The sequence below is a fragment of the Drosophila miranda genome, assembly GCF_003369915.1.
Source record: "Drosophila miranda strain MSH22 chromosome Y unlocalized genomic scaffold, D.miranda_PacBio2.1 Contig_Y3_pilon, whole genome shotgun sequence".
Classification (NCBI taxonomy): Eukaryota; Metazoa; Arthropoda; class Insecta; order Diptera; family Drosophilidae; genus Drosophila; species Drosophila miranda.
The window spans coordinates 10,356,032-10,381,947 of NW_022881625.1; the positions used below are offsets into that span (position 1 = coordinate 10,356,032).

At 47.7% G+C, this 25,916-nt stretch overlaps 2 protein-coding genes and 1 pseudogene across 2 annotated transcripts; 2 read left to right on the plus strand and 1 right to left on the minus strand.

The window, feature by feature from the left end:
* Positions 1–11,501: 11,501 nt before the first annotated feature.
* Positions 11,502–13,454, plus strand: LOC117194865 (annotated as a pseudogene).
* A 1-nt stretch (position 13,455) lies between these two features.
* On the minus strand, positions 13,456–13,835 carry LOC117194866 (kinesin-like protein Klp61F; the record flags this gene model as incomplete). The annotated part of the gene is made up of 2 exons (XM_033399331.1): positions 13,764–13,835; positions 13,456–13,707 (listed from the first exon to the last, which is right to left on the minus strand). Coding segments are annotated over exons 1-2 (324 nt in total), but the record flags the coding sequence as incomplete, so codon positions are not given.
* LOC117194867 lies at positions 13,693–14,528 on the plus strand. The gene is made up of 2 exons (XM_033399332.1): positions 13,693–14,092; positions 14,177–14,528. The coding sequence occupies exons 1-2, from the start codon at positions 14,043–14,045 to the stop codon at positions 14,526–14,528; spliced, it is 402 nt and encodes a 133-aa protein (XP_033255223.1). The 5' UTR covers positions 13,693–14,042.
* The last annotated feature ends 11,388 nt before the right edge of the window (positions 14,529–25,916 follow it).

Here is a 25,916-nt window from a genome sequence, read left to right on the forward strand (position 1 = left end):
ACCGAACACTTTCTCATGGCCCTACAACGTTTCATCGCGCGTCGGGGCTACTGTCAACACATGTATAGCGACTGCGGCACGAACTTCATTGGTGCCGACCGGGCTCTTCAAACCTGGCAAATACATTTGAAACGAGAGCTACCCACAACTGTAATACCTGCTTTAGCGGCCCGAAACGTCCAATGGCATTTTAATCCACCGCATAGTCCTAATTTCGGAGGCCTTTGGGAGGCAAATGTAAAGTCTGTCAAAACACATCTCTATCGAGCCTTTTCAGGATATAAAATGACCTACGAACAACTGGCTACCGTGCTAACACAAATTGAAGCCTGTTTAAATTCCAGGCCATTATGTCCACTAAGCGCGGAGCCGGAGGACCTAGCTGTCCTCACCCCGGAACATTTTCTTATTGGAGATTCATTATTAGCTCCGCCGGATGTAACGACAAGGGATGTTCCACTCACAGTCCAATTTTTGGAAGGACAGAAAATGATCCGGCAATTTTGGAAACGTTGGAGATATGATTGGCTATCACATCTTCAAGCCCGTCCAAAGTGGCGACATGAAACCGACAATCTACAAGTCAGCGATCTAGTAATTGTCAAGGATGACCGACTGCCACCCAACGAGTGGAAACTGGGAAGGATAATAGAAGTTCACCCTGGAGCTGACAGTTTAGTCAGAGTCGCAACTGTAAAAACAGCATCAGGCGTATACAAACGATCGGTCTCTAAACTATGTCGGCTACCGTTGCCACAGACCTCAGAATAATCCTACCACCGTTGCTAGCTCCATTCGACCATACATGTACCATAACGAACACTTTATTTATTCACAGAGCATTCACATGTGACATCCTTTGGTTTCTAATACTGGTCCTAGTATTGGGGGCGGCATGGACGGTTTTCTAAGAGTTAAACTACAAAGAGAGTGAGAGCGCTCTAACTGCGATTGCCCACTCGGAGAACGGCGTCGTTTCATGCTAGGGCGGCGTAACCTCGTCTCCGATCACCATGAAGAGTCTTCGTTTGCGTGTCGACGAAATCACGACAATTAGCAGTTGCAGCCGGCCGCGCTTAAACCCGTATTACCCATTACATTGTACTCTATACGCGATTAAGATTAAAGTTTAAGTTGACTAAGGTCCAAATGAATAAATCTCGAATTGTCTATATCGTGTAGTACATTATTAAACGCAAAGATTCCCCAGAGCATTTCTGCTCAACATTGAAATCTCGTATCGAGGATTTCACAACAATGCCTGTTAACAGCAATGTTAACAGGCGGACCCTTCCCACCACCGCCGCCAGAGGAACATCAGCAGCAGCAAACACATCAACAACAACAACATCAGCCAACGGGAACAAACACAGCCAATACCGATGATATCCCATCCACCTCTGCTGCAGCGGCCCGTTCGCCACTGAAGCAAGTCCGCGCCCAGGTGGATGATGATGACGATGATGACAGTGATGTTATGGTTGTTGAGTTTGATGACGACGACAATTTGGATGCCAATCATGCATCGGCCAAACGACAACTCCGGGAAAGTAACCAACAGGCAAGCAAATCCCATATCCCCCAAATTCAAAACCATCCCCATCATCACCAACAATCAAACCAGCAACAACATCAGCGGACAATTACACAAAATGCCCCTGCCCCCGCCCCTGCCCCTGCCCCCGCCCCTGCCCCTGCCCCTGCCACTGCCAATGCTCCACTAGCTCTACCTCACTCACCTGCAAATGCAACTAATAGTTGCGGCACAGGAACCCACAGCCGCAGCGGCGGCGGCGGCGTTGGGCTGCTCCAGCTGCCCTCCCTGAGTATGCCCAATGCCAGACAAATTCGGATGCTGCAGCGACAGCACCAACCAACGACAATTATTCGCCCAACAACAACATCGACAGCAGCAGCAGCAGCTTGCCAATGCACGCTCCCGGCAGAAGATGCAGCCGAAACGCCAATCTTTCGAGGGATCCTGCAGCCAGGCACTGTTGGAAAAGAGGCTGGAAGTGATGATGTCACTACTCACCTCGCTCATCCAATCCCAGGCAGTGACGGCAACTCCAGCAGTTCCAGAAACATCGGAAAATCCACCAACAATGGCAGCAGCAACAGTGGTTGCCGCAGCTCCAGCAGCCAGGCGGTCAAAGAAACCACCACGATCACAGCCACCACAAAAAACGTTAGGGCCAACGCCAGCCGCCATTCCAGAGACGGATCCTGAAATGGATGAAGAAAATGATGACGATGAGATGTGGACAGATGACGACTCCATGGATGACATTAAGGCCTACGCCCGCAACATGAGGTACCAGCTTGACAACCAGATATCCTGGAACGCTGAGTACTAATTGGACACATCTCTGCCACTGCATTGGATTAAATGACAAATGCATATCACTCGCATGCCACAACAAAAATGAACAACGGACGCTGCCGCCATCAAAGCCATTAAAGCCAAATTCAAATCGAATGCAGTGCGTTGGTGATTGCTAGAATAGCCAAAAACAGACACACACACACAAACATCCATTACACTTGGGCGGCCGGACCTGTGCCGTTCGAGTTATGTGTGTCGTGTCCGCCATCGTCCTTAGTTGGTGGCCGGATCCAGTGCCATGGCATTCAGAGTGCCCTATGGTCCTGGAAAAGGAAAAATCCATCAGCCACACATACGATTAAAAAGGGCTCTCAAAATACTTACCGCCAGCCATTCAGACACACACACACAAACACCCATTACACTTGGGCGGCCGGACCTGTGCCGTTCGAGTAGGTGTGTCATGTCCGCCATTGCCCTCAACTGGTTGGAACTGGCGGCCCAAAAAACGTGAGGCGGTCCTGATATCCAGCCGTAAAGTGGTCGAGACCGCCAGAGTGCAGGTTGGTGGGACCGCGATCGAATCGCAGAGGTCCATCAAGTACCTTGGAGTCCTCATCGACACGCGCCTGTCCTTCAAAGAGCATCTGGAATACGTCCACACGAAGGCCGGTGGGACCGCGGGAGCGCTATCCAGGATGCTGCTAAACACCAGAGGGCCAAAGCAGGCAAAGAGGAAACTGCTGACGAGCGTCGTGACGTCGCAGATGCTCTACGCCGCACCGGTGTGGGCAGAAGCCGCGAAGGTGAGGAGCTACATGCGAGGAGTGGAGGCAACGTACAGACTGTGCGCCAGACGAAGCCGCGTTAGTCATTGCCGGGCAAGTTCCGCTCAGGGAGCTGATAAGGGAGAGGAAGGAGATCCATGATGCCATGACGGACAGTGCAGTGCAGCCGAGGTACGCTCCAAAGCAGAAATTAAGGACGCCGCCAGAAGGACCAGCATAGACAGATGGCAGACTCGATGGGACCACTCACCCAAAGGCCGATGGACCCACACCCTCATCCCAAGCATAGCATGCTGGGTTGAAAGGAAGCACGGCCAGGTGGATTTCTACCTTCCCCAGGCACTGAGCGGACATGGCTGCTTCCGCGGCTACCTCAAGCGCTTCGGCCACGAGACAGAGTACTGGTGCCCCGAGTGTGGCACAGGCATAGAGGAGGACGCTCGCCACGTCCTCTTCGACTGCCACAGGTTTGACCTCGAGCGTCAGACATTGGAGACAGCAGCAGGGTCTAGGGTCAGCACCGAGACTCTGGTGCCGCTGATGCTGGCAGACCCGAAGATGTGGGAAGCGGCCGCGGAGTTCCTTGGAGAGAAGGCGGAAGGAGCAGACGGAGTAGGTGTCCACGCCACTGCGAAGCAATGCTTTGCGGCAGTACCGCAGTCCGCGGGGCCCCTAGTCCCAACATACTCTTGTCCGTTAAATTTAGTTAAATATAAATTGTATAGTATATATTATAGAGCAAATAAATAAGTATATGAATATTAAAAAAAAAAACCCATTACACTTGGGCGGCCGGACCTGTGCCGTTCGAGTAGGTGTGTCGTTGTCCGCCATTGCCCACAGCTGGTGGCCGGACCAGTGCCACTCGCTCTACATTAGGGCCACAATTACCGACGCACACACACACTCACATCCATTTCACTTTGGTGGCCGGACCCGTGTCGCCATAGTAATATGTGTGTCGTCTACTCCTGGCTCCCAGCTGGTGGCCGGACCAGTGCCACTGGTTCTCCAAGAGGGCAGCCACAGCCACAACGACGACGAGGTGCTTATTGCACCTACTTCTGAGGACTTCGGATGACGCCAATTTCGACGACCAGGGGGGACGACGGGGTCGGCCGGTATGCAACGCAATATCTTTACAAGCATTGTGTTTTGCTATGCCGACCGATGCTCCGCTGTTTCTTGTCTTCCCTGTAATTAAAAAAAAAAGATATAGACATTATTTTAAATTATGTTTATTGTAATATTGTAAACGTAAATCAATTGTACCTGTTTTGTCTCGTCTTTGTTCCAGTGTAGTATCTCTTTTATTACCTGTTTTTCCGTCGTCTTCACTCCAGTCTACTACTTATCTGTATTGTTATTTCTGCAAGTGCTTGTCTCTTTTTATACCCGAAACTCAAAATCAGTATTGGGGTATATTAGATTTGTGGTAAAAGTGGATGTGTGTAACGTCCAGAAGGAATCGTTTCCGACCCCATAAAATATATATATTCTTGATCAGCATCAATAGCCGAGTCGATTGAGCCCTGTCTGTCTGTCCGTCTGTCCGTCCGTCCGTCCGTCCGTCCGTCCGTCCGTCCGTCCGTTCGTCCGTCCCCTTCAGCGCCTAATGCTCAAAGACTATAGGAGCTAGAGCAACGATGGTTTGGATCCAGACTTCTGTGATATGTCACTGCTACAAGAATATTTCAAAACTTCGCCCCGCCCACTTCCGCCCCCACAAAGAACGAAAATCTGTGGCATCCACATTTTTAAAGATACGATAAAACCAAAAACGCAGAATCGTAGAGGATAACTATATGTTCTAGAGTGTAAGATCTCAACCAGATCGTATAATTATTATAGCCAGAATCAATAAAACAATTTCATTCTTTCTCGCTCTGTCTCTCTCTAACACACAGGTTTCATGGTCGGCTTTGCCAATTGCAAAATATGAGTTCAAGGATCTCAGAACCTATAAGAGCCAGAGCAACCAAATTTGGTATCCACACTCCTGTGATATCGGACCTTGACCGTTTCGTGTCCAAATTTCGCCACACCCCCTTCCGCCCCCGCAAAAGACGAAAATCTGGGGCATCCCCAAATCTCAGAGACTATTAGGGCTAGAGTAACCAAATTTGGTATCCGCACTTCTGTTAGATCTCACTATAAAACGTATATCTCAGAATTTCGCCCCACCCCCTTCCGCCCCCACAAAGGACGAAAATCTGTTGCATCCACAATATTGCACATTCGAGAAAACTAAAAACGCAGAATCAGAGATAATGACCATATCTATCAGATTGCTGAATCTGCATCAGATCCGATTCTTTTTATAGCCAAAAGGAACAAATCAATTTGCACTGGCTACGCAGCCCCCGACGTCACGCTCAGACTGATTTTCTGTCTCTCTCGCACGCACTCCTTGTCGTGTCGTTTAATATTAGCGGCGTCTGTCGGAGGAGAGCCATACTGACTTAGTATCGGGTATAACTGTAGAGTTGCGGTCTCCGCAGCAACTTACAACGTTCCCCCTCGTTATTTAGTGTATTTCCTCTTATTTTCCACGCAAAGCACATGCATTGTTTACCTTTTCTCTTTATCTATTCCTCAATTGACTACGTGTTGCAACACTTCACATTCTGAATTTTCGATCTCATTTCTTTAGGGCGGGATGGCCCAGTGTTAAGCCGCCGGACGCCAGCAAATCCTGCAAAAGAAGAAGAAACAGGAGGGAGAAGCAGACAGCCAATACACAAAATACTCACCTGCTGTTTTACGCCAACACCAACCAGACAAGGGTCGCCACAAATAACATCCAAACGCCGACAGTACCTGCAAATAAACATAAATTAAAATCAAAGCCAAAACAAACACCTCCTCATCTGGGTGGCCGGACCAGCAGTCACTCAAAACGCCATTACAATCCGACGACGAACGTGGCCGAAGAGGCCAGGCCAATACAACTGACAACGCATCCTGGGTGGCCGGACCAGCAGCCACTCGGATGCGGCCAACAACAACAAAATCGACAACGCATCCTGGTGGCCGGACCAGTTCGCCACTTGGATGCGGCCAATATCATGATTCGTTGGCATCACACACCGATGTCAATGCCACTCCATTCCACGATCGCATCTCGGGTGGCCGGACCAGTGCCACTCGATCTCCACCTGACAGATGCAACGTGGGCGGCCGGACCAGAGCCGCTCGTCAATGAACACCTTTGCCCACGATGCACGCCAATACACACATCCAGCCAGCCAATAAACAACACACAGGGGGACAACAGAGCCGGCCGGTATACAGCGTAATGTTCGCATTGCGTTTGTTATGCCCGCCGGTGCTCCGTTGTTGTTTCCTCCTCCTGTTGTCCTCCTGTTAGAAATAAAATAAATATAATTAATATGTTTATATGTTGTAAATGTATGTCAATTATCGTTTATTTTACCTTGTCTGCATCAATGTATTTGTTGTAGATGTCAATCCTGTTGTTTCTGTAGTTTTTGCATGTCCGTAGATAGTTTGTCCATAGTTTTAGTTGCTAGCCTGTGATATTAGGAATAAGTTTTTGTAAATTAATGTAGTTTTTTCTGTAGTTAATTGTATATTTTTCGTAGTTTCTAATTAGTTTTATTACCTACTTACTCTTCTTCCCAACCTATCTGCCATTCCCATAATTCCCCTTGACACGTGGTATTACCAAAAATACCACGCAAATACCAGACTCTGACCGATAGCACACCAAAAAGCCAATTCAAATTTAAAATGCATTTATCAATGCCGGTGTGTTATCGGTCGCAATTTCGGCATTTTATGCCCAGCCAATTCCTCCCCACCCCCTACCCACTTCAAAGCAGCTAAAGACCAAATGCGGTTGAGCAGGAACAAAATGAACACTGCCAATCTACGCCACTCTGCCAAATGCCCCAACAAAGCCATTTCAACCGCCCATATGATGCTATGCGGTCGACTCTTCGGAGCGTCACGCGCCCGGATCGTAAGATCCGGAAGTTGAAAGTATCCGGGTGGTTATACGGGAGCAGGCGAATTTCCCCCTTCCCTTTCCATCCCATCCCCCAACAACAGAGCAGCCAATACACAGAGCCAAAGAACATAAGACACTAGCCATTAACCAACGACAACACAGACAGCCACTATAACAAACGGCCATTCCAATTCTCACTTGCCTACTTATCGGTGCTGCTGCCCTCGGACTACTTTCATCTCACTCAATATTGGGGTGAGTGAAAGTGGAACCGGGGGTGAGAGCACCGGTAAAAGACGATCGGCGATCGGGTCTCCCGAGTGGGGGGGAGAGTGTGAGAGTTGGTGGACATGTGAGTGTTCCACCATGAACCTCGTCCGCCACTCTCATCTCGTCCACCCGCTCGAGTGGTCGCGATCGTCGGACGTACGTCTATAACCGTTTCGTGCCGTTTCGTGTCGCATTTTCGTTGTTCTTTGCCGTGTCGCCATTGACGTTTTTCTGTGTTGCCCTGTTCTTTTGTGGTGTCTGACGTGTGCCGTGCCGTGCCGTGCCGCCCTTCCTCCACCACACCCATTACTATCCTTGACAAACTTTTGTTCCCGTGCACATCACAAACCAAAAAAAGAGAAGACTAGTGAGGAGGGCAGTTAGGGCCACAAGATACACAAGAAACGACAATATCAGAAGTGTATACAATATCAAAACTGTCCAGGAGGTTTACGAGAAAGCTAGCGGCCGTCTCGCTAACTCACTCGTGGATCACTCAAACTCCGAAGTGGCCAGACTGCTGACCAACCCCCATGTCCCTAATAGATTAAAATCTAGCCGCCACAGATATGACAATCAACTCCGGAAGTTTATCCTCCCGCGTAGTAATGGACAACGTCAGGAACAACCAAATCCAGATCTGGATCCGACTCGATACTATTCCGAAGCTGAGCGCAAAGTTATAGTAGAGAAGTATGTACCCATCCTGAGGAAAGGACTTCCTACTCTGCTGAGGTTAGAAAATGAAGAACAGGAAAGACTGGAAAAGGCTAAAATGGACAATAGAGGGGCCGAACGGAAGAAAAAACCATACAAACACCCGGACAGATTCTGCGAACTAAAAATAAACGTGTACAGAAAAATGTATGCTCAAGGGAAATACACTAGGGAAACAATACTTGAAAGAATCAGGGGCCAACCATTGGGTATACAAAGAATTATAGTGCCAGACCACAGAGGGGATGAAGAGGAAGGCGTCTTCCAGCCGAATGGTTAAGACTTGGTCCAATGGCACAGCAAAAATGGACACATTATCACCAAATCCAGAAAATATAAGCCTACAAATAAAACTTATTAAAAGCAGCCAAAACATAACTTAAACCGCTTACCAAATCACCTCCAAGCAAACCAATCAAAACCTGCAAATAAAATACAATCAAAATTAGCCAAAACAGAAATAAACTCGCTCACCAAATTCAACGCACACCTCCTAATAAACCAATTGAACCTGCAAATAAAATACAATTAAAATCAGTCAAAACACAAATTAATTTACTTACCACGCTAGCTTCCAAACAAACTAATCAAAACGTGCAAATGGAATACAATCAAAATCAGTCAAAACAGAAATAGACTCGCTTACCAAACACAACGCAAACCTCCTAATAAACCAATTGAACCTGCAAATAAAATACAATTAAAATCAGTCAAAACACAAATTAATTTACTTACCACGCTAGCTTCCAAACAAACCAATCAAAACCTGCAAATGGAATACAATCAAAATCAGCCAAAACAGAAATAGACTCGCTTACCAAACACAACGCAAACCTCCAAATAAACCAATTGAACCTGCAAATAAAATACAATTAAAATCAGTCAAAACACAAATTAATTTACTTACCACGCTAGCTTCCAAACAAACTAATCAAAACGTGCAAATGGAATACAATCAAAATCAGCCAAAACAGAAATAAACTCGCTCACCAAATTCAACGCACACCTCCAAATAAACCAATTGAACCTGCAAATTAAATACAATTAAAATCAGTCAAAACACAAATTAATTTACTTACCACGCTAGCTTCCAAACAAACCAATCAAAACCTGCAAATGGAATACAATCAAAATCAGCCAAAACAGAAATAGACTCGCTTACCAAACACAACGCAAACCTCCAAACAAACCAATTGAACCTGCAAATAGAATACATTCAATAGTCAGTCAAAACACAAATTAATTCACTTACTACGCTACCTTCCAAACAAACCAATCAAAACCTGCAAATAAAATACAATCAAAATCAGCCAAAACAGAAATAAACTGACTTACCAAATTCAACACAAACCTCCAAATAAACCAATTGAACCTGCAAATAAAATACAATTAAAATCAGTCAAAACACAAATTAATTTACTTACCACGCTAGCTTCCAAACAAACCAATCAAAACCTGCAAATGGAATACAATCAAAATCAGCCAAAACAGAAATAAACTCGCTCACCAAATTCAACGCACACCTCCAAATAAACCAATTGAACCTGCAAATAAAATACAATTAAAATCAGTCAAAACACAAATTAATTTACTTACCACGCTAGCTTCCAAACAAACCAATCAAAACCTGCAAATGGAATACAATCAAAATCAGCCAAAACAGAAATAGACTCGCTTACCAAACACAACGCAAACCTCCAAACAAACCAATTGAACCTGCAAATAGAATAAATTCAATAGTCAGTCAAAACACAAATTAATTCACTTACTACGCTACCTTCCAAACAAACCAATCAAAACCTGCAAATAAAATACAATCAAAATCAGCCAAAACAGAAATAAACTGACTTACCAAATTCAACACAACCCTCTAAATAAATTAATTTAGCCGTCAAGTAAAATGTAGCTAAAATTAACCAAAGGAAAAGCACAAATTGACTTACTTACCAAACTCAACGCAAACCTCCCAATGGACGAATCGAACCTGTAAATAGAAAATAATTAAAACGAGGGGGAACGTTGTGAGTTGCTGCGTACACCGCAACTCTACAGTTATACCCGATACTAAGTCAGTATGGCTCTCCTGCGGCAGACGCCGCTAATATTGAACCACACGACAAAGAGTACGTGCGAGAGAGACAGAAAATCAGTCTGAGCGTGACGTCGGGCGCTGCGTGGCCACTGCAAATTGATTTCTTGCTTTTGGCTACAAAAATGATCTGATCTGATCCAGATTCAGCAATCTGATAGATATGGTCATTATCTATGATTCTGCGTTTTTAGTTTTCTCGAATGTGCAATATTGTGGATGCAGCAGATTTTCGTTCTTTGTGGGGGCGGAAGGGGGTGGGGCGAAATTCTGAGATATACGTTTTATAGTGAGATCTAACAGAAGTGCGGATACCAAATATGGTTACTCTAGCCTTAATAGTCTCTGAGATTTGTGGATGCCCCAGGTTTTCGTCTTTTGCGGGGGCGGAAGGGGGTGTGGCGAAATTTGGACACGAAACGGTCAAGGTCCGATATCACAGGAGTGTGGATACCAAATTTGGTTGCTCTGGCTCTAATAGGTTCTGAGATCCTTGAACTCATATTTAGCAATTGACAAAACCGACCGTGAAACCTGTGTGTTAGAGAGAGACAGAGCGAGAAAGAATGAAATTGTTTTCTTGATTCTGGGTATAATCATTATTCGATCTGGTTCAGATTTTGCACTGTAGAAGATATGGTCATCCTCACCGATTCTGCGTTTTTGGTTTTATCGTATCGGTAAAAATGTGGATGCCACAGATTTTCGTCCTTTGTGGGGGCGGAAGTGGGCGGGGCAAAGTTTTGAAATATTTTTGTAGAAGTGACATATCACAGATGTCTGGATCCAAAACATCGTTGCTCTAGCTCTTATAGTCTTTGAGCACTAGGCGCTGAAGGGGACGGACGGACGGACGGACGGACGGACGGACGGACGGACGGACGGACGGACAGACGGACAGACAGACAGGGCTCAATCGACTCGGCTATTGATGCTGATCAAGAATATATATACTTTATGGGGTCGGAAACGATTCCTTCTGGACGTTACACACATCCACTTTTACCAAAAATCTAATATACCCCAATACTCATTTTGAGTATCGGGTATAAAAATCACATCCCCAATGTTGGACAGGCAGATGAGCATCAGCGGGATGCCGACGATGGCATAGAAATCGTTGTCACCTTGCCCCAAGTGAGCTTGGGGGCGGGAGGCTCTTATCCCCCCCTCCCGGCTACCGCCTTAACCTTAACCTAAGGCTTTATTTAGCTTGCACAAAGTTGAAAAGAGTAAACGTGTACATTTCCAAGTGCTGTAAACAAAAGTTACACACCATATTTTGGGTGGCATCATTTTTACGCGCTAAAAAGTGAATTTTGAGTTTTGTGCTGTAAAATGGACACATCGAACAACGTACGCCTGCAACTTCAGCAGCAGCAGGCACGCAAATCGAATCAAAACATTCAGGTCTATGTGCTCGTTAGGTGAGTGCCCCATCTACGGGTAGTAGATCGCCCAATAAGTACGATTTCCATCCCTGCAGGCCGCTGAATGCACGCGAGCGATGCGTACGCTCCGCAGAGGTTGTGGATGTGCTCAATCCACGCGAGATCCTCACACGCCACACCCTCGACTCGAAGTTGACGAAGAAGTTTACGTTTGAGGCTCCGATCGGCCCCGAGTCCAAGCAATGCGATGTCTATGCGGTGGTGGTGTCGCCCCTGATCGAAGAGGTGCTAAGCGGCTACAATTGCACGGTGTTCGCGTACGGACAGACGGGTACTGTCAAGACACACACGATGGTGGGGAATGAGACCGCGGAGTTGAAGTCCTCTTGGGAAGATGTGAGTAGAGGGAACCAGTTTTCTAATTCCTAGAATCGGACGAGGGAGGCGGTTTAAACGTTAATTGCTGCTCTACCTGCCTTTTGTCTTTGGCTTTTGGCCCTTTTGTAGGACTCTGATGTGGGCATCATACCGCGTGCCTTGAGTCACCTTTTCGACGAACTCCGCATGATGGAAGTTGAGTTTACGATGCGCATCTCCTACCTGGAGCTGTACAACGAGGAGCTGTGCGACCTCCTCTCCACCGATGACTCCACAAAGATACGCATCTTCGACGACAGCACAAAGAAGGGTTCGGTGATCATCCAGGGTCTCGAGGAGATCACTGTCCAGAGCAAGGACGATGTCTACAAGCTCCTGGAGAAGGGCAAGGAGCGACGCAAGACCGCGACCACCCTGATGAACGCGCAGTCCTCGCGCAGCCACACCGTCTTCTCCATAGTGGTGCACATTCGTGAGAACGGCATCGATGGCGAGGATATGCTGAAGATCGGAAAACTCAATCTGGTGGATTTGGCGGGCAGCGAGAACGTCTCCAAGGCGGGCAACGAGAAGGGGATACGCGTGCGCGAGACGGTCAAAATCAACCAGAGCCTCCTGACGCTGGGCCGTGTGATTACCGCTCTGGTGGATCGGGCCCCCCATGTCCCGTACCGCGAATCGAAGCTGACGCGCCTGCTGCAGGAGTCGCTGGGCGGCCGGACAAGGACCTCGATCATTGGCACCATCTCGCCAGGGCACAAGGACATTGACGAGACACTCAGCACGCTGGAGTACGCGCATCGGGCGAACAATATCCAGAATAAGCCAGAAGTCAATCAGAAGCTAACCAAGAAAACGGTCCTCAAGGAGTACACCGAGGAGATTGAAGCGAGATCTCCTCGCAGCGCGAGACAAGAATGGCATCTATCTGGAGGAGACCTACGGGGAGGTGACCATGAAAATGGACTCGCAGAATCGAGAGCTCAACGAAAAGATGTTGCTGCTGAAGGCCCTCAAAGATGAGCTGCAGTCGAAGGAGAAGACCTTCAACAAGGTGAGCCTGAGTCTCGTGGAGAAGACCCAGGAGCTGAAGAAAACGGAGCAGCACCTAACCGACACCAAGGGGAGTCTACTGCTGACAAAGAAGGTCCTCACGAAGACCAAGCGCCGCTACAAGGAGAAGAAACAGCTGGTGGGCTCGCACATGAAAACGGAGGAGACGCTTACGACGCAGGCGCACAAAATCCTGACCGTGGCAGATCTGGCCACCAATGAAACGGAGCAGCTTCATGGCACCATCGAACGGCGAAGGGACACCGATGAAAAGATACGCAGTGCCTGCGATCAGTTCAAGGATCGCATGCAGGACAATCTGGAGGTGATTGGCGGCAGCCTGAGTCTCTATTTGGAGCAGCAGGCGGCCTCCAAGCAGCATCTGAGCCAGGAATTGGGTGAGCCACGACCAAAAGCTCTCCCTGTGCCAGTTTACACCTTATTTCTGTTCTGTTCTGTTCAGTACCTGTCTGTCCGTACGCGAACACCGTGCAATTGTAGCCGCTTAGCACCTCTTCGATCAGGGGCGACACCACCACCGCATAGACATCGCATTGCTTGGACTCGGGGCCGAAGCTCCGATCAAACGTAAACTTCTTCGTCAACTTCGAGTCGAGGGTGTGGCGTGTGAGGATCTCGCGTGGATTGAGCACATCCACAACCTCTGCGGAGCGTACGCATCGCTCGCGTGCATTCAGCGGCCTACAGGGATGGAAATCGTACTTATTGGGCGATCTACTACCCGTAGATGGGGCACTCACCTAACGCGCACATTGACCTGAATGTTTTGATTCGATTTGCGTGCCTGCTGCTGCTGAAGTTGCAGGCGTACGTTGTTCGATGTGTCCATTTTACAGCACAAAACTCAAAATTCACTTTTTAGCGCGTAAAAATGATGCCACCCAAAATATGGTGGGAAACTTTTGTTTCCAGCACTTGGAAATGTACACGTTTACTCTTTTCAACTTTGTGACAGCTAAATAAAGCCTTAAAAGACCTTAAAATCCGACTGGGGCAAGGTGACAACGATTTCTATGCCATCGTCGGCATCCCGCTGATGCTCATCTGCCTGTCCAACATTGGGGATGTGATGGCCACGTCATTCCGGTGAGCCTCTGCGCGCTGACATCTCCACAGCTGCGTGACTCCGCCGCTAATGACTCCACTCCACACCACTTCTCTCTTTCATAGTTTTCTCTACTGGCGCATCTGCTGCTATGTGTGCACGCGGACGGCCAAGCGGCCGAGGAATGCCCGCTCCAGGCAGCGGTCGGTGAGGGGACAGCGGTATGCCCGCTCCCAGCCGCCACCCTCGTTCCGGCGATCCATGAAGATGACACAGCGATCGGGCAATGACTCCGGGTTCGGTCCCTCCATGGGGCATGCCCATTCCGATCCGGAGCTGCGCATCATGGGGCGGGGCGTCGGCGGCGGCTACGATGATAGCGAGTTTGGCCACCGCAGCAGTGGAGGACGCAATCGCCGCCAGCAGCAGATTGCGGCACAGCCTCGCCAGCAGCGGCACAACATCTACGGGGTGTAGCGCTTGTAGCAGGGAATGCTGAGTTTTTGTGGCGCCATCTAGTGCTCAGAGTGGCAGGCGAACGGCAGGTAAAGGGAAAACCAAAAAGACGGTAACAGGTCAAAACGTCAGGCTATCTCTGTTGAAAATGCATCCAGGGACCTGTTAGAGGATTTGCCGCCAGAACGTTGGCGTCCCTATCGGCTATTCCCTCGTGAAAGTCCATTGAGTCGGTTGCGTATCGGTCCGACGAAAAGGAAAAACCAAGAATTTAGTGAAGAGAAAAACTCTAGGGAATCTAAATATCTAAATCCAAGATTCGACTGCGAGATTCTTGGTTGAAGGCGAGTGGGCTATTCAGTCGTCAGAAGCCGTATAGCGCTGAGTCCGGTTGGGGTAAGTGCTGCGGTAAGAGAAGAGAAGGGCTAAAGGAGAATAAAGAGTAGTCTTGGCGCTTAGTAAATCGAGTTAAGCAGTGCGGATTCGATCGTCCAAGGAAGCCAGCCAGCAAACAACAGCAGCCGCAAGCCTAACAAAGTGGCGTTTAAACCTTTGGGATTGTCAGGAAAGCGCTCAGCCATCGGAGAAGCGAGCGTGGAAGCAGAGGGAGAAGACATTTGAGGAGCGCTCGGTCCCCCCAAGCGGCTAGCTTCCCGAGGCGTTGGCGTCGGCACTTTAGTAGTCGAGCGCGACGCGGCAGATAAGGAGGTCCCGTCCCTTGGTCGCGAGCAGATCGGCGGAGAGAAAGTGTCGATCTAGCACCGTCGGAGATTGGCCGTTTGGCCTTTTCTTTGCTTTCGCGTACCTTTCACCTGCAGAAGCAGGGGAAAAGAATTTGTGCTGTTCCCTTTCGCCCAGGAGGTGGAAAGGAAACATAGATGACAGTCGGGAGAAAGAGAATAGAAAAAAAAGAGGAAGCAACGGATTGACGGAGTAATTGTATTCGTGTTTGTAAATGTGTAATTAATTATGATTTCTGTGCGGAGTTAATAAGGAGAGAGTAAGATTTGATTCCGGTAGTGGCTTCTCGTGACTGTCGCCGATCTGCAAATATGATTTCCCCCAACCTTGTGCCCATTTAAGTGTTCTTCCGCCACAGCAGCTTTAGGTATTCATCGAGGAAAGCGCTTTCGCCGATGGAGCCATAAACTGGAGAAAAGGTATGAGTGGACTTAAATTCTGTTATTAATATTATGATTATATTATGGTATTTGCGGGTAATGTTATTGTTTTAGCCAGTAAGTGAATAAACTTTATAATGTATTAATCTACCGCTTTGCTTTCGCTGGCAAATTCCCCATGTAGGACGCCCCGGACAAAGGGGCCATTCAGTCAATAAATCGAACGGTTTGGAATGGCCATGGTAGGGTGGGCGACACGACCTCGACAACACCAGAGGCGGAGTTGAGATACCTTTCCAGCACACATCCACCATTCTATTCAGGGAAAAACAGTGTCTCCCGGTTAAGCATTTTCGTCGTGACACGCTACTTCATTCGCGGTATAATGCGTATAGGCCACCAGCAGGAGGGGGCAAGAACATCACTCCAATAGCCGACGAGCAGAGGCCGGAAACCCAAAGCTTGTGCTTCCCTTCGCTGAATAACAGCTAGCCTGGCAGGATTTATATACACAGACGTGCGTAGGTGACACGTTACATTTATGAATCATAGATATAGTATTATAACTAAAAATTGGCGCCCAACGTGGGGCCACACCTATTCAGGTGTGACACCATCAACACTGTGACATCCTTTTTGTTGTTTTTAAAACTTCCCGACTCAGCATAGACGGCATTGACCAAAATTGATTCTCTGGAAGTGGTCATTGCTCAAGAATATCTTCTTTTCTCAACACCAAGTAGAGGGCTCGTCAGACGATTCGGAAAACGGAAGCAGAAGTTTTGACTTTTCATCCGGCCACGTCTGAGGAGCGTTTCGAGCATCGATCTTAATAATACCCTACTTTTTCTGAGTCAGGAGTCTTAAACATGGTCTTTCGGGCGCATAGGACTGCAGAGGGAATCTCGTTTACTTACGGAACCCTGCCCACGGCTGAAGGACTGTGCGGAAGGCTTAGCCATTGCTGCTGATGAGTTTTAGCGCGTTGGACATACTCGGATTAATCTTGATTATAGAATTCCGTTGGCCACGAGTGAAATCAGAAGCAGCATGCTCATTTCAAGTGTAGAGTGCCGAGCCGAGATGTTTGGACGACAGCGGCGCGAATCAAAGCAGCAGCTGGCCACGGCTCGCGCATGCAGTTGTTGTTGGTTTTGATTAGACAGCGTCAAGTGCAAGGCGTCTGCGCGCGTACACATTCTTTTCATTTTCTTTTGTGCTTAGGAATTGGGGTCTCAATTAGCATAGGGTCCGTTTCGCATGGGGATTAGCTATGCGTAAGGCAAACATTTTTATGACTTTATTTTATCGTATCATATTCTTTGCGTTCTATTCTTGTGGTTTACATTACATGTGTGTTATTTGGTAGGGCTGTTAATTTGCTAGCTCTCCCGCTGTACAAGGGAAGCGAGACTTGAGAACAGCTGTGGCGGTTGCTGGGCCATTGACCCTAAGTTGGCAACGTGAATTATAACACGAGGAATCAGTTCTCTTTGCAATTTGAGTTCACGTACAATTACTTATTATTTTTGAATTTTTAGGTCATCTTAGGTTTGCTAGCATAAGTTATCTGACTTTTAACTAGAATACTTAATTTAGTTTTACTATTAATTCATTTTTAACTTTGGTTTTGTCTGCGTTTGATAAGTAAGTGTTTAGGTTTTGTCGTGTAATTTTTGTGGGATATATTTTTGTCAGGACAGTTAGGAATTAAGTTTGATTTATTTTTTTGTACAATGGAGAACCCCGATAACGAGCCTGAACCGGCTCCGGCGCCAAAATGCCAGTTGTGTGGGAAACATCTGGCTTCGGCTCCTACATTGAAAACAAAGTGCAGCCACGAGTTTCACAAAACTTGTATTGAGTCACATGTCAAGACCCATACTACCTATCCCACATGCAAGACGCTATGCGTCGATAGAAGTACTCCTCATAATACCAAACAAAACGATGCAGCAGCCATAACCGCTGAAAGAGTTAGTAGCATTGTTACACAGGCCATCAGCACGATGCAAAACGAGGTGGTAGCCCAGCTCACGGACAAAATGGCTCAAATCGTTCAGTCCAGCATAGCATTTCCAAGAGACTGGCAATAGCATTCCTCAAGGGAATAGACGTGGGGAAGCGGATAATCCGGTCCAACAAAATAGGGACAGAGAAGTGGAGGAAACATTCCGACAGGGACTGAATAGTCAGTATTCAGCACAGTTTCCGAGCTACGACCGTCCAAGCAGTGCAGTCTCAGATCTGAGTCAGCGACCGGACAAAGTCGCCCATATCCTCAATAGTTGGAAATTACGTTTTAATGGGACCCAAGAAGGATTGAGCATTGATAATTTTCTCTATAGGGTAGAGGCTTTGACGCATCAGACTCTCGAGGGAAATTTTCCAGTTCTGTGCAGTAACGCCAGTCTGCTTTTTGACGGAAAGGCCAGAGATTTTTATTGGCGTTACCACAAGACTTCCGGATCGATGAGATGGGTCCGGTTATGCCAAGCCCTAAGAAAGCAGTTTAGGGATTCTCGAACCGATGTGGATATCAGAGATGCGATAAGGGACAGGAAGCAAAAAGAAAAAGAAAATTTCGATTCCTTCCACGACGCCCTGATACAGCTGATGGATGATTTGGAAACTCCCATGTCAGAGAAAGCGATTGTGGAAACTTTACGGCGCAATTTGCGACCTGAAATTAGACATGAGCTCCTGAATGTCCAAATCGACTCCGTAGAACGTTTGAGAGAAGTCTGTCGTAGAAGGGAGGGTTTTCTCGACGACATTAGGCGGAGTCATGGGTACCAGAAATTGATTCCTTTCCGGAAACAGGTTGCGGAATTGGTAGAGGAAGCCCAATTAGAGGAGTCCTCCGAATTCTCGGATGTAGAAGAAGAGGACGAGGTGGCAGCCATGGCACTGATTTGCTGGAACTGCCGAAAGTAGGGGCATCGCTACCACGATTGCGATAGCAAAAGGAAAATTTTTTGCTTTGGGTGCGGAGCACCTAGTAAATTTAAGCCGTCGTGTAGCAAATGTCAAAAAAACGGCAAAGTGAACACTTAGCCTCGCCAGCCGGTCAGTGTTCAGCGAAAGCAGTCGAGTGCAGAGGCGAAATCCCAGTAAGGATACTTAAAACTACCGCCCAGCTTCCGTCTGAGAAATCAGAATCCGACATACACCAAGCTTTAGTCTGGCCACAACTAGTCCATGCCAGATCCCATTCGCTTTTCACCAACGACCAACCCAGTAATAAGTCCCTCACAAGGAGTGCAAGAAGGATGAGAGCGTTCCGGCAGGCGGCGAAAGCGATAAATTGCATTCGTTACAAGCAGAAGGACAAGCGTCCATATGCGGAAGTTCGCCTGTTGGATCAAACGGTCCTTGGTCTATTGGACACCGGAGCAGCTATGAGTGTTATAGGCGGAAAGTTAGCAGAACGCGTAATCCAAAGCCGAATTCCTTTTAAGAGAGGAGTTGTAAATGCTTCCACTGCGGATGGACGGAGGCAAGAGGTAGTGGGACGACTGCGGACACCGGTGCAGTATAAGGGTGCAGTGAAGGACCTTGAGCTGCACATTATTCCATCGCTCAGCCAGGACTTGTATTTAGGGATCGATTTTTGGTCAAGTTTCGATTTATTACCACCCAGCATGTCGCTGGCAGAGATAGTTCATGAACCGCAGAACCTCAGCCGAGGGGAAATGGACCAGTTGCAAGCGACCATCAATTTATTTCCTTCGTTTTCTGTTTCCGGTCTAGGAAAGACGGCTCTGCTTTCGCATTCAACTGATGTAGGTGATGCAAAAGCCGTGAAGCAGAGACACTTCCCTGTATCTCCTGCGGTAGAGAAATTGTTATATGCGGAGATAGATCGGATGCTCAGCTTAGGGGGGATAGAGGAATCCGATATTGCGTGGTCATCACCGGTAGTATTGGTGCAGAAGCCAGGAAAGGTGAGGCTATGTTTAGATAGTAGGAAAGTTAACGCGGTGACCAAAAAAGACGCGTATCCGTTACCACAAATTGATGGGAATCTAGGACGTCTTCCTAAGGCGTTGTTTATTTCGAGCCTGGATCTTAAGGATGCCTATTGGCAAGTTCCCTTAGAGCCGAGCTCACGCGATAAAACTGCGTTCACGGTTCCGGGGAAACCTCTCTACCAGTATAAGGTAATGCCTTTTGGTCTCACTAATGCTTCGCAGACCATGACAAGGCTGATGGACAAGGTAATTCCGGCCAGTTTAAGAAATGAAGTTTTTGTGTACCTGGACGACCTTTTGATTGTGTCGGACAGATTTGAGTCACATTGGAGGGTGTTGAGTGAAGTGGCAAGTTACATAAAAGCGGCAGGGTTAACGCTGAATGTGGAGAAAAGCAAGTTTTGCATGAAGTCAGTGCGGTATTTGGGGCATATAGTAGGCGAAGGGGTGATTCGTACAGATCCGGATAAGATTTCGGGTATGTCCGATTTTCCTTTGCCAAAATCCCTAAAGTCTCTGCGTCGCTTCCTAGGTATGGTAAGCTGGTACATGAAGTTTATAAGCAACTTCGCATCGGTAGCCGCGCCTCTCACGGACTTGCTCAAACCCAGACAGAAATTTTCAATGACTCCAGAGGGTCAGGAGGCTTTTGAAAAGTTGAAGGAGATGCTTTGCTCAGCGCCAGTTTTGCGTAGTCCTGATTTTAGCAAACCATTCTATGTTCACTGTGACGCTAGCAAGACAGGCGTTGGGGGAGTGCTGGTGCAGAAGACGCCGGAGGGGGACGAATATCCGATTGCGTTTGTATCGAAAAAACTCAACAAAGCCCAACAGAATTATTCGGTCACCGAACAAGAATGTCTGGCCGCAATAGTTTGCATAAATAGGTTCAGAGCTTACATCGAGGGGCATGAATTTACTGTAATCACTGATCACGCCTCTTTAAAGTGGCTCATGTCACAAACTGACTTACACTCACGTCTAGCCCGATGGGCATTAAAGCTGCAGAGTTTCTCGTTTAAAATCGAGCATCGTAGCGGCAGGCTTAATGTGGTTCCGGATGCTCTTTCTCGCGTAAATGAGGAGGAAGTGGCGACTCTAGACGCGAGCAATGGGTTGTTGGTGGATTTGGAATCGCCAGAATTCAAGGCAGAAGATTACGTGGAGATCGTAGAAAGGGTTAGGGCCAATATTGATAAGTTGCCAGATCTCAAAATTGTAGATAACTTGTTGTATCGTAGGTCAGATCACGCAACAGGAGAGGTGCTACATGATGTGTTCATTTGGAAACTCTGGATTCCTCAAGGGTTAGTGGTTGACGTTTTGCGTAACGCGCACGACAATCCACTGGCTTCCCATGGAGGCATTCACAAAACCCTAGAAAGGATACGGATGTATTATTACTGGCCTGGTTTGGTTGCCGATGTGAAGAAGTATATCCAGGCTTGTGATGTCTGCAAGACTACCAAGGCCCCAATACAATCCAGAGACCGAAGATTGGAATTGCGCCCGAGTCACAACGTTTCTTCCAGAAATTATATGTCGATTTCCTGGGGCCATATCCCCGTTCAAGAAGTGGACATATAGGCATCTTTATCGTCCTCGATCACTATTCTAAATATGTGTTTCTTAAGGCAGTGAAGAAGTTGACCGCGGACGTGGTAGTCAAATACATGCAGCAAGATCTTTTTCATGCTTTCGGGGTTCCGGAGACAATAGTATCCGACAATGGCACACAATTTAAGTCTGAGGCATTCCAAAAGCTACTCCGGGAATATAAAGTTTCGCACACTCTCACGGCCCTGTACGCACCCCAAGCTAATGCTTCCGAACGTGTAAATCGCTCGGTGATTGCAGCAATCCGATCTTATGTGCGCGAGGATCAGAAGGACTGGGACGAGCACCTCAGCAGCATTTGCTGCGCATTGCGTTCGGCGGTGCATGCAAGTCTGAATGCAACTCCTTATTATATGGTGTTCGGACAGCATTTCATCACGTCCGGGGCAACATACAAGCTTCTGAGAGCATTGCGGGTGATGGACGACAGGTCAGCAGTTTTCGCGCGGGAGGATTCATTAGACTTGATTCGAGGCAAGGCTCTAGAAGTCATGAAAAAACAGAACGATAAGAATGAACGGCAGTATAACTTACGGTCGAGAGACATATCCTACAACGTCGGCCTGGAGGTGTTCCGAAGGAATTTCAGGCAGAGCAATTTTCAGTCAGGGTACAGCGCGAAGTTGGGTCCGGCCTTTCTGAAGGCCAGGGTCAAAAAGAAGATAGGGCAGGCCTACTATGAGTTAGAGGATTTGCAGGGTCGTTACATAGGACGGTTTCACGCGAAAGATCTTCGTCAGTAAACCAACTGCTTCAAGCTGTCCTGTTATCATTCTTGGGAGTGTGACCCCCAAGCCTGATCTTTCGGGGGTGCTTTTGTAGCGCTTGTAGCAGGAAATGCTGAGTTTTTTTGTGGCGCCATCTAGTGCTCAGAGTGGCAGGCGAACGACAGGTCAAGGGAAAACCAAAAAGACGGTAACAGGTCAAAACGTCAGGCTATCTCTGTTGAAAATGCATCCAGGGACCTGTTAGAGGATTTGCCGCCAGAACGTTGGCGTCCCTATTGGCTATTCCCTCGTGAAAGTCAATTGAGTCGGTTGCGTATCGGTCCGACGGAAAGGAAAAACCAAGAATTTAGTGAAGAGAAAAACTCTAGGGAATCTAAATATCTAAATCCAAGATTCGACTGCGAGATTCTTGGTTGAAGGCGAGTGGGCTATTCAGTCGTCAGAAGCCGTATAGCGGTGAGTCCGGTTGGGGTAAGTGCTGCGGGAAGAGAAGAGAAGGGCTAAAGGAGAATAAAGAGTTGTCCCATTTGTCCCCTTGGCTCTTAGTATATCGAGTTAATCAGTGCGGATTCGATCGTCCAAGGAAGCCAGCCAGCAAACAACAGCAGCCGCAAGCCTAACAAAGTGGCGTTTAAACCTTTGGGACTGTCTGGAAAGCGCTCAGCCATCGGAGAAGCGAGCGTGGAAGCAGAGGGAGAAGACATTTGGGGAACGCTCGGTCCCCCCAAGCGGCTAGCTTCCCGAGGCGTTGGCGTCGGCACTTTAGTAGTCGAGCGCGACGCGGCAGATAAGGAGGGCCCGTCCCTTGGTCGCGAGCAGATCGGCGGAGAGAAAGTGTTAGTCTAGCACCGTCGGAGATTGGCCGTTTGGCCTTTTCTTTGCTTTCGCGTACCTTTCACCTGCAGAAGCAGGGGAAAGAATTTGTGCTGTTCCCTTTCGCCCAGGAGGTGGAAAGGAAACATAGATAACAGTCGGGAGAAAGAGAATAGAAAAAAAAAAGAGGAAGCAACGGATTGACGGAGTAATTGTATTCGTGTTTGTAAATGTGTAATTAATTATGATTTCTGTGTGGAGTTAATTAGGAGAGAATTAGATTTGATTCCGGTAGTGGCTTCTCGTGACTCTCGCCGATCTGCAAATATGATTTCCCCCAACCTTGTGCCCATTTAAGTGTTCTTCCACCACAGCAGCTTTAGGTATTCATCGAGGAAAGCGCTTTCGCCGATGGAGCCATAAACTGGAGAAAAGGTATGAGTGGACTTAAATTCTGTTATTGATAAATTAGAACTTGAAACAAGGGAACTAGGGCCGGTCGGTGAGTTTTTTTTTTTTTTTTTTTTTTTTTTATTAAGCGTTGAATCCGTACATTGCATATAACGTAATGCTAAATGCGAGAGGACTTACAAAAAATATAATATTATAATATTGGGAGGGAAACTTAGAGTTGGCCAATAGTTTTGGCAAAACCCAATCTCTTCAACCGCCTCAAAGGCCTGGCAGGTAGTAATCGTCTGGCGAGCATACTATGGTGTCTAATTAGCCTGTCACTGTATCTGCTGGTGTGGCTTCCAATCCGCTCCTCTACTGTATGCAGATTCAAATCCCGATGTAGGGTGGAGCCGCGCACGTACCAAGGGCAGTTCGTTATTTGCCTCATGGCGCGATTCTGCAAGACCTGTATCCGTTTATAGTTCGATTTGGCAGCTATACCCCAAATCTGCACACCGTAGAGCCAGATCGGGGCTACACAGTGTACATAAACTGCTTTTTTGGCTCTCAGTGACATGGTGCTTCTTCTGTTAATCAGCCACCGCAATTGCTGCATTCTTTGCCCACATTTACCGAGCCGTAGCTTTCAAGTGTGGACCAAAAGTAAGACGCTTATCAAGGGTGATACCGAGATACTTTGCTTGCTCTGGTTGGTCCAAAGTTACGCCTTCAAACTTTATGGGTGGGGTGTGGTCTATGAGCGCTTTCAGGGTGAAGCATGGATTGGTGGTCTTCAGTGGGTTGACTTTTAAATTCCATCTTTTGCACCAAGCTGCCAAAGAGAAGAGGTACTCTTGGAGACCATCTGCTGCCTCAAGGCGGCACTTGGAGCTGTAGAGCAGTGCTATATCGTCCGCGTAGGTAGCAAGCAGAGCCTTACGGGGGGCCTCCATATGTTGCTCGCTTGGGGAGGGTAGATCTGCAGTATAGATAGAGTAAAGCAGGGGGCCAAGGACGCTGCCCTGTGGAACTCCAGCTCTCATTTGGCAAGGTGTGGAATGTGTGTTCCTGAACCTGACCATAAACTGACGTCCTTCCAAGTATGATCGTAGGACACCGTAGTATGGTGCTGGGAACAGTTTTTAATTTTGCTCAGTAGGCCGATATGCCAAATTCTATCGAAGGCTTGCTGCATATCAATGAAGACTGCATTGCAGTATTCTAGATCATCATAGGCCTGTAGGATGTGTCCTGCCAATCTGTGGACTTGCTCCACTGTGCCGTGTCCCTCCCGAAAGCCAAACTGGTGATCCGGCAAGATACGGCATTCCTTGATTATACTACCAATACGATTGGCAAGAAGCCTCTCCCATACCTTAGATAAGGAAGACAAAAGACTTATTGGCCGATACGACTCAGGGTCGTCCCCCGGTTTTCCAGGCTTATGGATCATCAGGATTGTTGCTATCTTCCACTGCTTAGGGAAAAACTGCATCCTTAACATGGCGTTAAAAATGAGCACTATGTAGAGTATCGCCCGAGTAGGCAATGCTTTCAGTGTGAAATTGCACACTCTGTCAATGCCAGGAGCCTTCTTCCTCGGTAGGGACTTGATGACTTCAACAATCTCCTCAGCCCTGGCTGGTTTAATGGGTAAGGCCATTTGTAGAGGTGTTTGCAGACTATCTTTTGTCTCTTTGTACTGCGCCTCCGTGGCGAATTGGTAATGGGTGAACCTGTCCCCTAAATGATGTGCAAACGAATCGGATGGGAATCTGTCTGAACGGTTGTCTCTTAAGAGACTTAGTGGTCTTCCAAAGCGAATATCCAGCATCCACGGTGTAATCCATGGAAGCAAGCTTTTGTTCAAAGAAGTTGCTTCGAAGTTCTCTCAGGGTGTTTCGAAGTTGCTTGGCAGCCCGGTTCCATAGAATTCGGTCCCATGGATCTTGAGATCGGATTGCGCGTCTGCGAAGTCTCCTTTTTTGTGACAAAAGCTCTCTGGCCTCTCTTGTAAGAACTATTCCATAGGCGGCGCTTGTCGGAGGATGCGAGGGCGTTGAGGCAGCAGCAGCCATGTGTATACTCTCTGTGATGTTATCTTCAGCCATCTCGATATCTTCCTCAGAGTTTAGCGTGACGTTCAGTTGAATCGACCTCTCCAAATGTTGCCTAAATGCGAGCAGATCAGTGTGCTTGGTGACTAGATGAGGGCTTGGATTTTCTATAATGCCATCTGTTTTAATGCTGATGACTAAGGCCAGATGGTCGGAGTCCAGATCCCAGCTCTGACTTATTGTTGCTCGAGAATCCGGAATACCATGATGTACTGCGAAGTCTATGCAGGACGGCGTGTGATTGAGTACATATGGTTACCTGGTTGGTGATCCAGTTGCAAGGATCTTAGCGCCAGTAGCAGAGATGGCTTCCGCTAGCTCTCGCCCCCTAGGGGAATTGTAAGTGTCTCCCCACAGCCAGTGTCTGGCATTCCAGTCACTACCAACCAAATACCTTTGCCCGCAAGCACGGAGTGCATCGATGTAATGTCTTTCCTCAATCCTGACTCTGGGAGGGCAGTAAATAGCGCTGAACTCCACATCGCCCAGTCCTGTGGCTACTTTTACTGCTGACATTTGCATGCTGCGTGTCTCAATGACCCTTTGTGGAAAATGACGAAGCGAAGTCTTAACTAAAACCGTAACTCCACCAACGCTATTATTATTCCGCGATGGCTTGAAGGCTGGATAGAAGGCATATCCA

Excerpts from the sequence above, each read along its gene's own strand:
- LOC117194867 (XM_033399332.1), top strand. The coding sequence starts at position 14,043 with ATGCTCATCTGCCTGTCCAACATTGGGGATGTGATGGCCACGTCATTC. Across the intron at positions 14,093-14,176 it reads GTGATGGCCACGTCATTCCG|TTTTCTCTACTGGCGCATCT; the intron begins GTGAGCCTCTGC and ends TCTCTTTCATAG.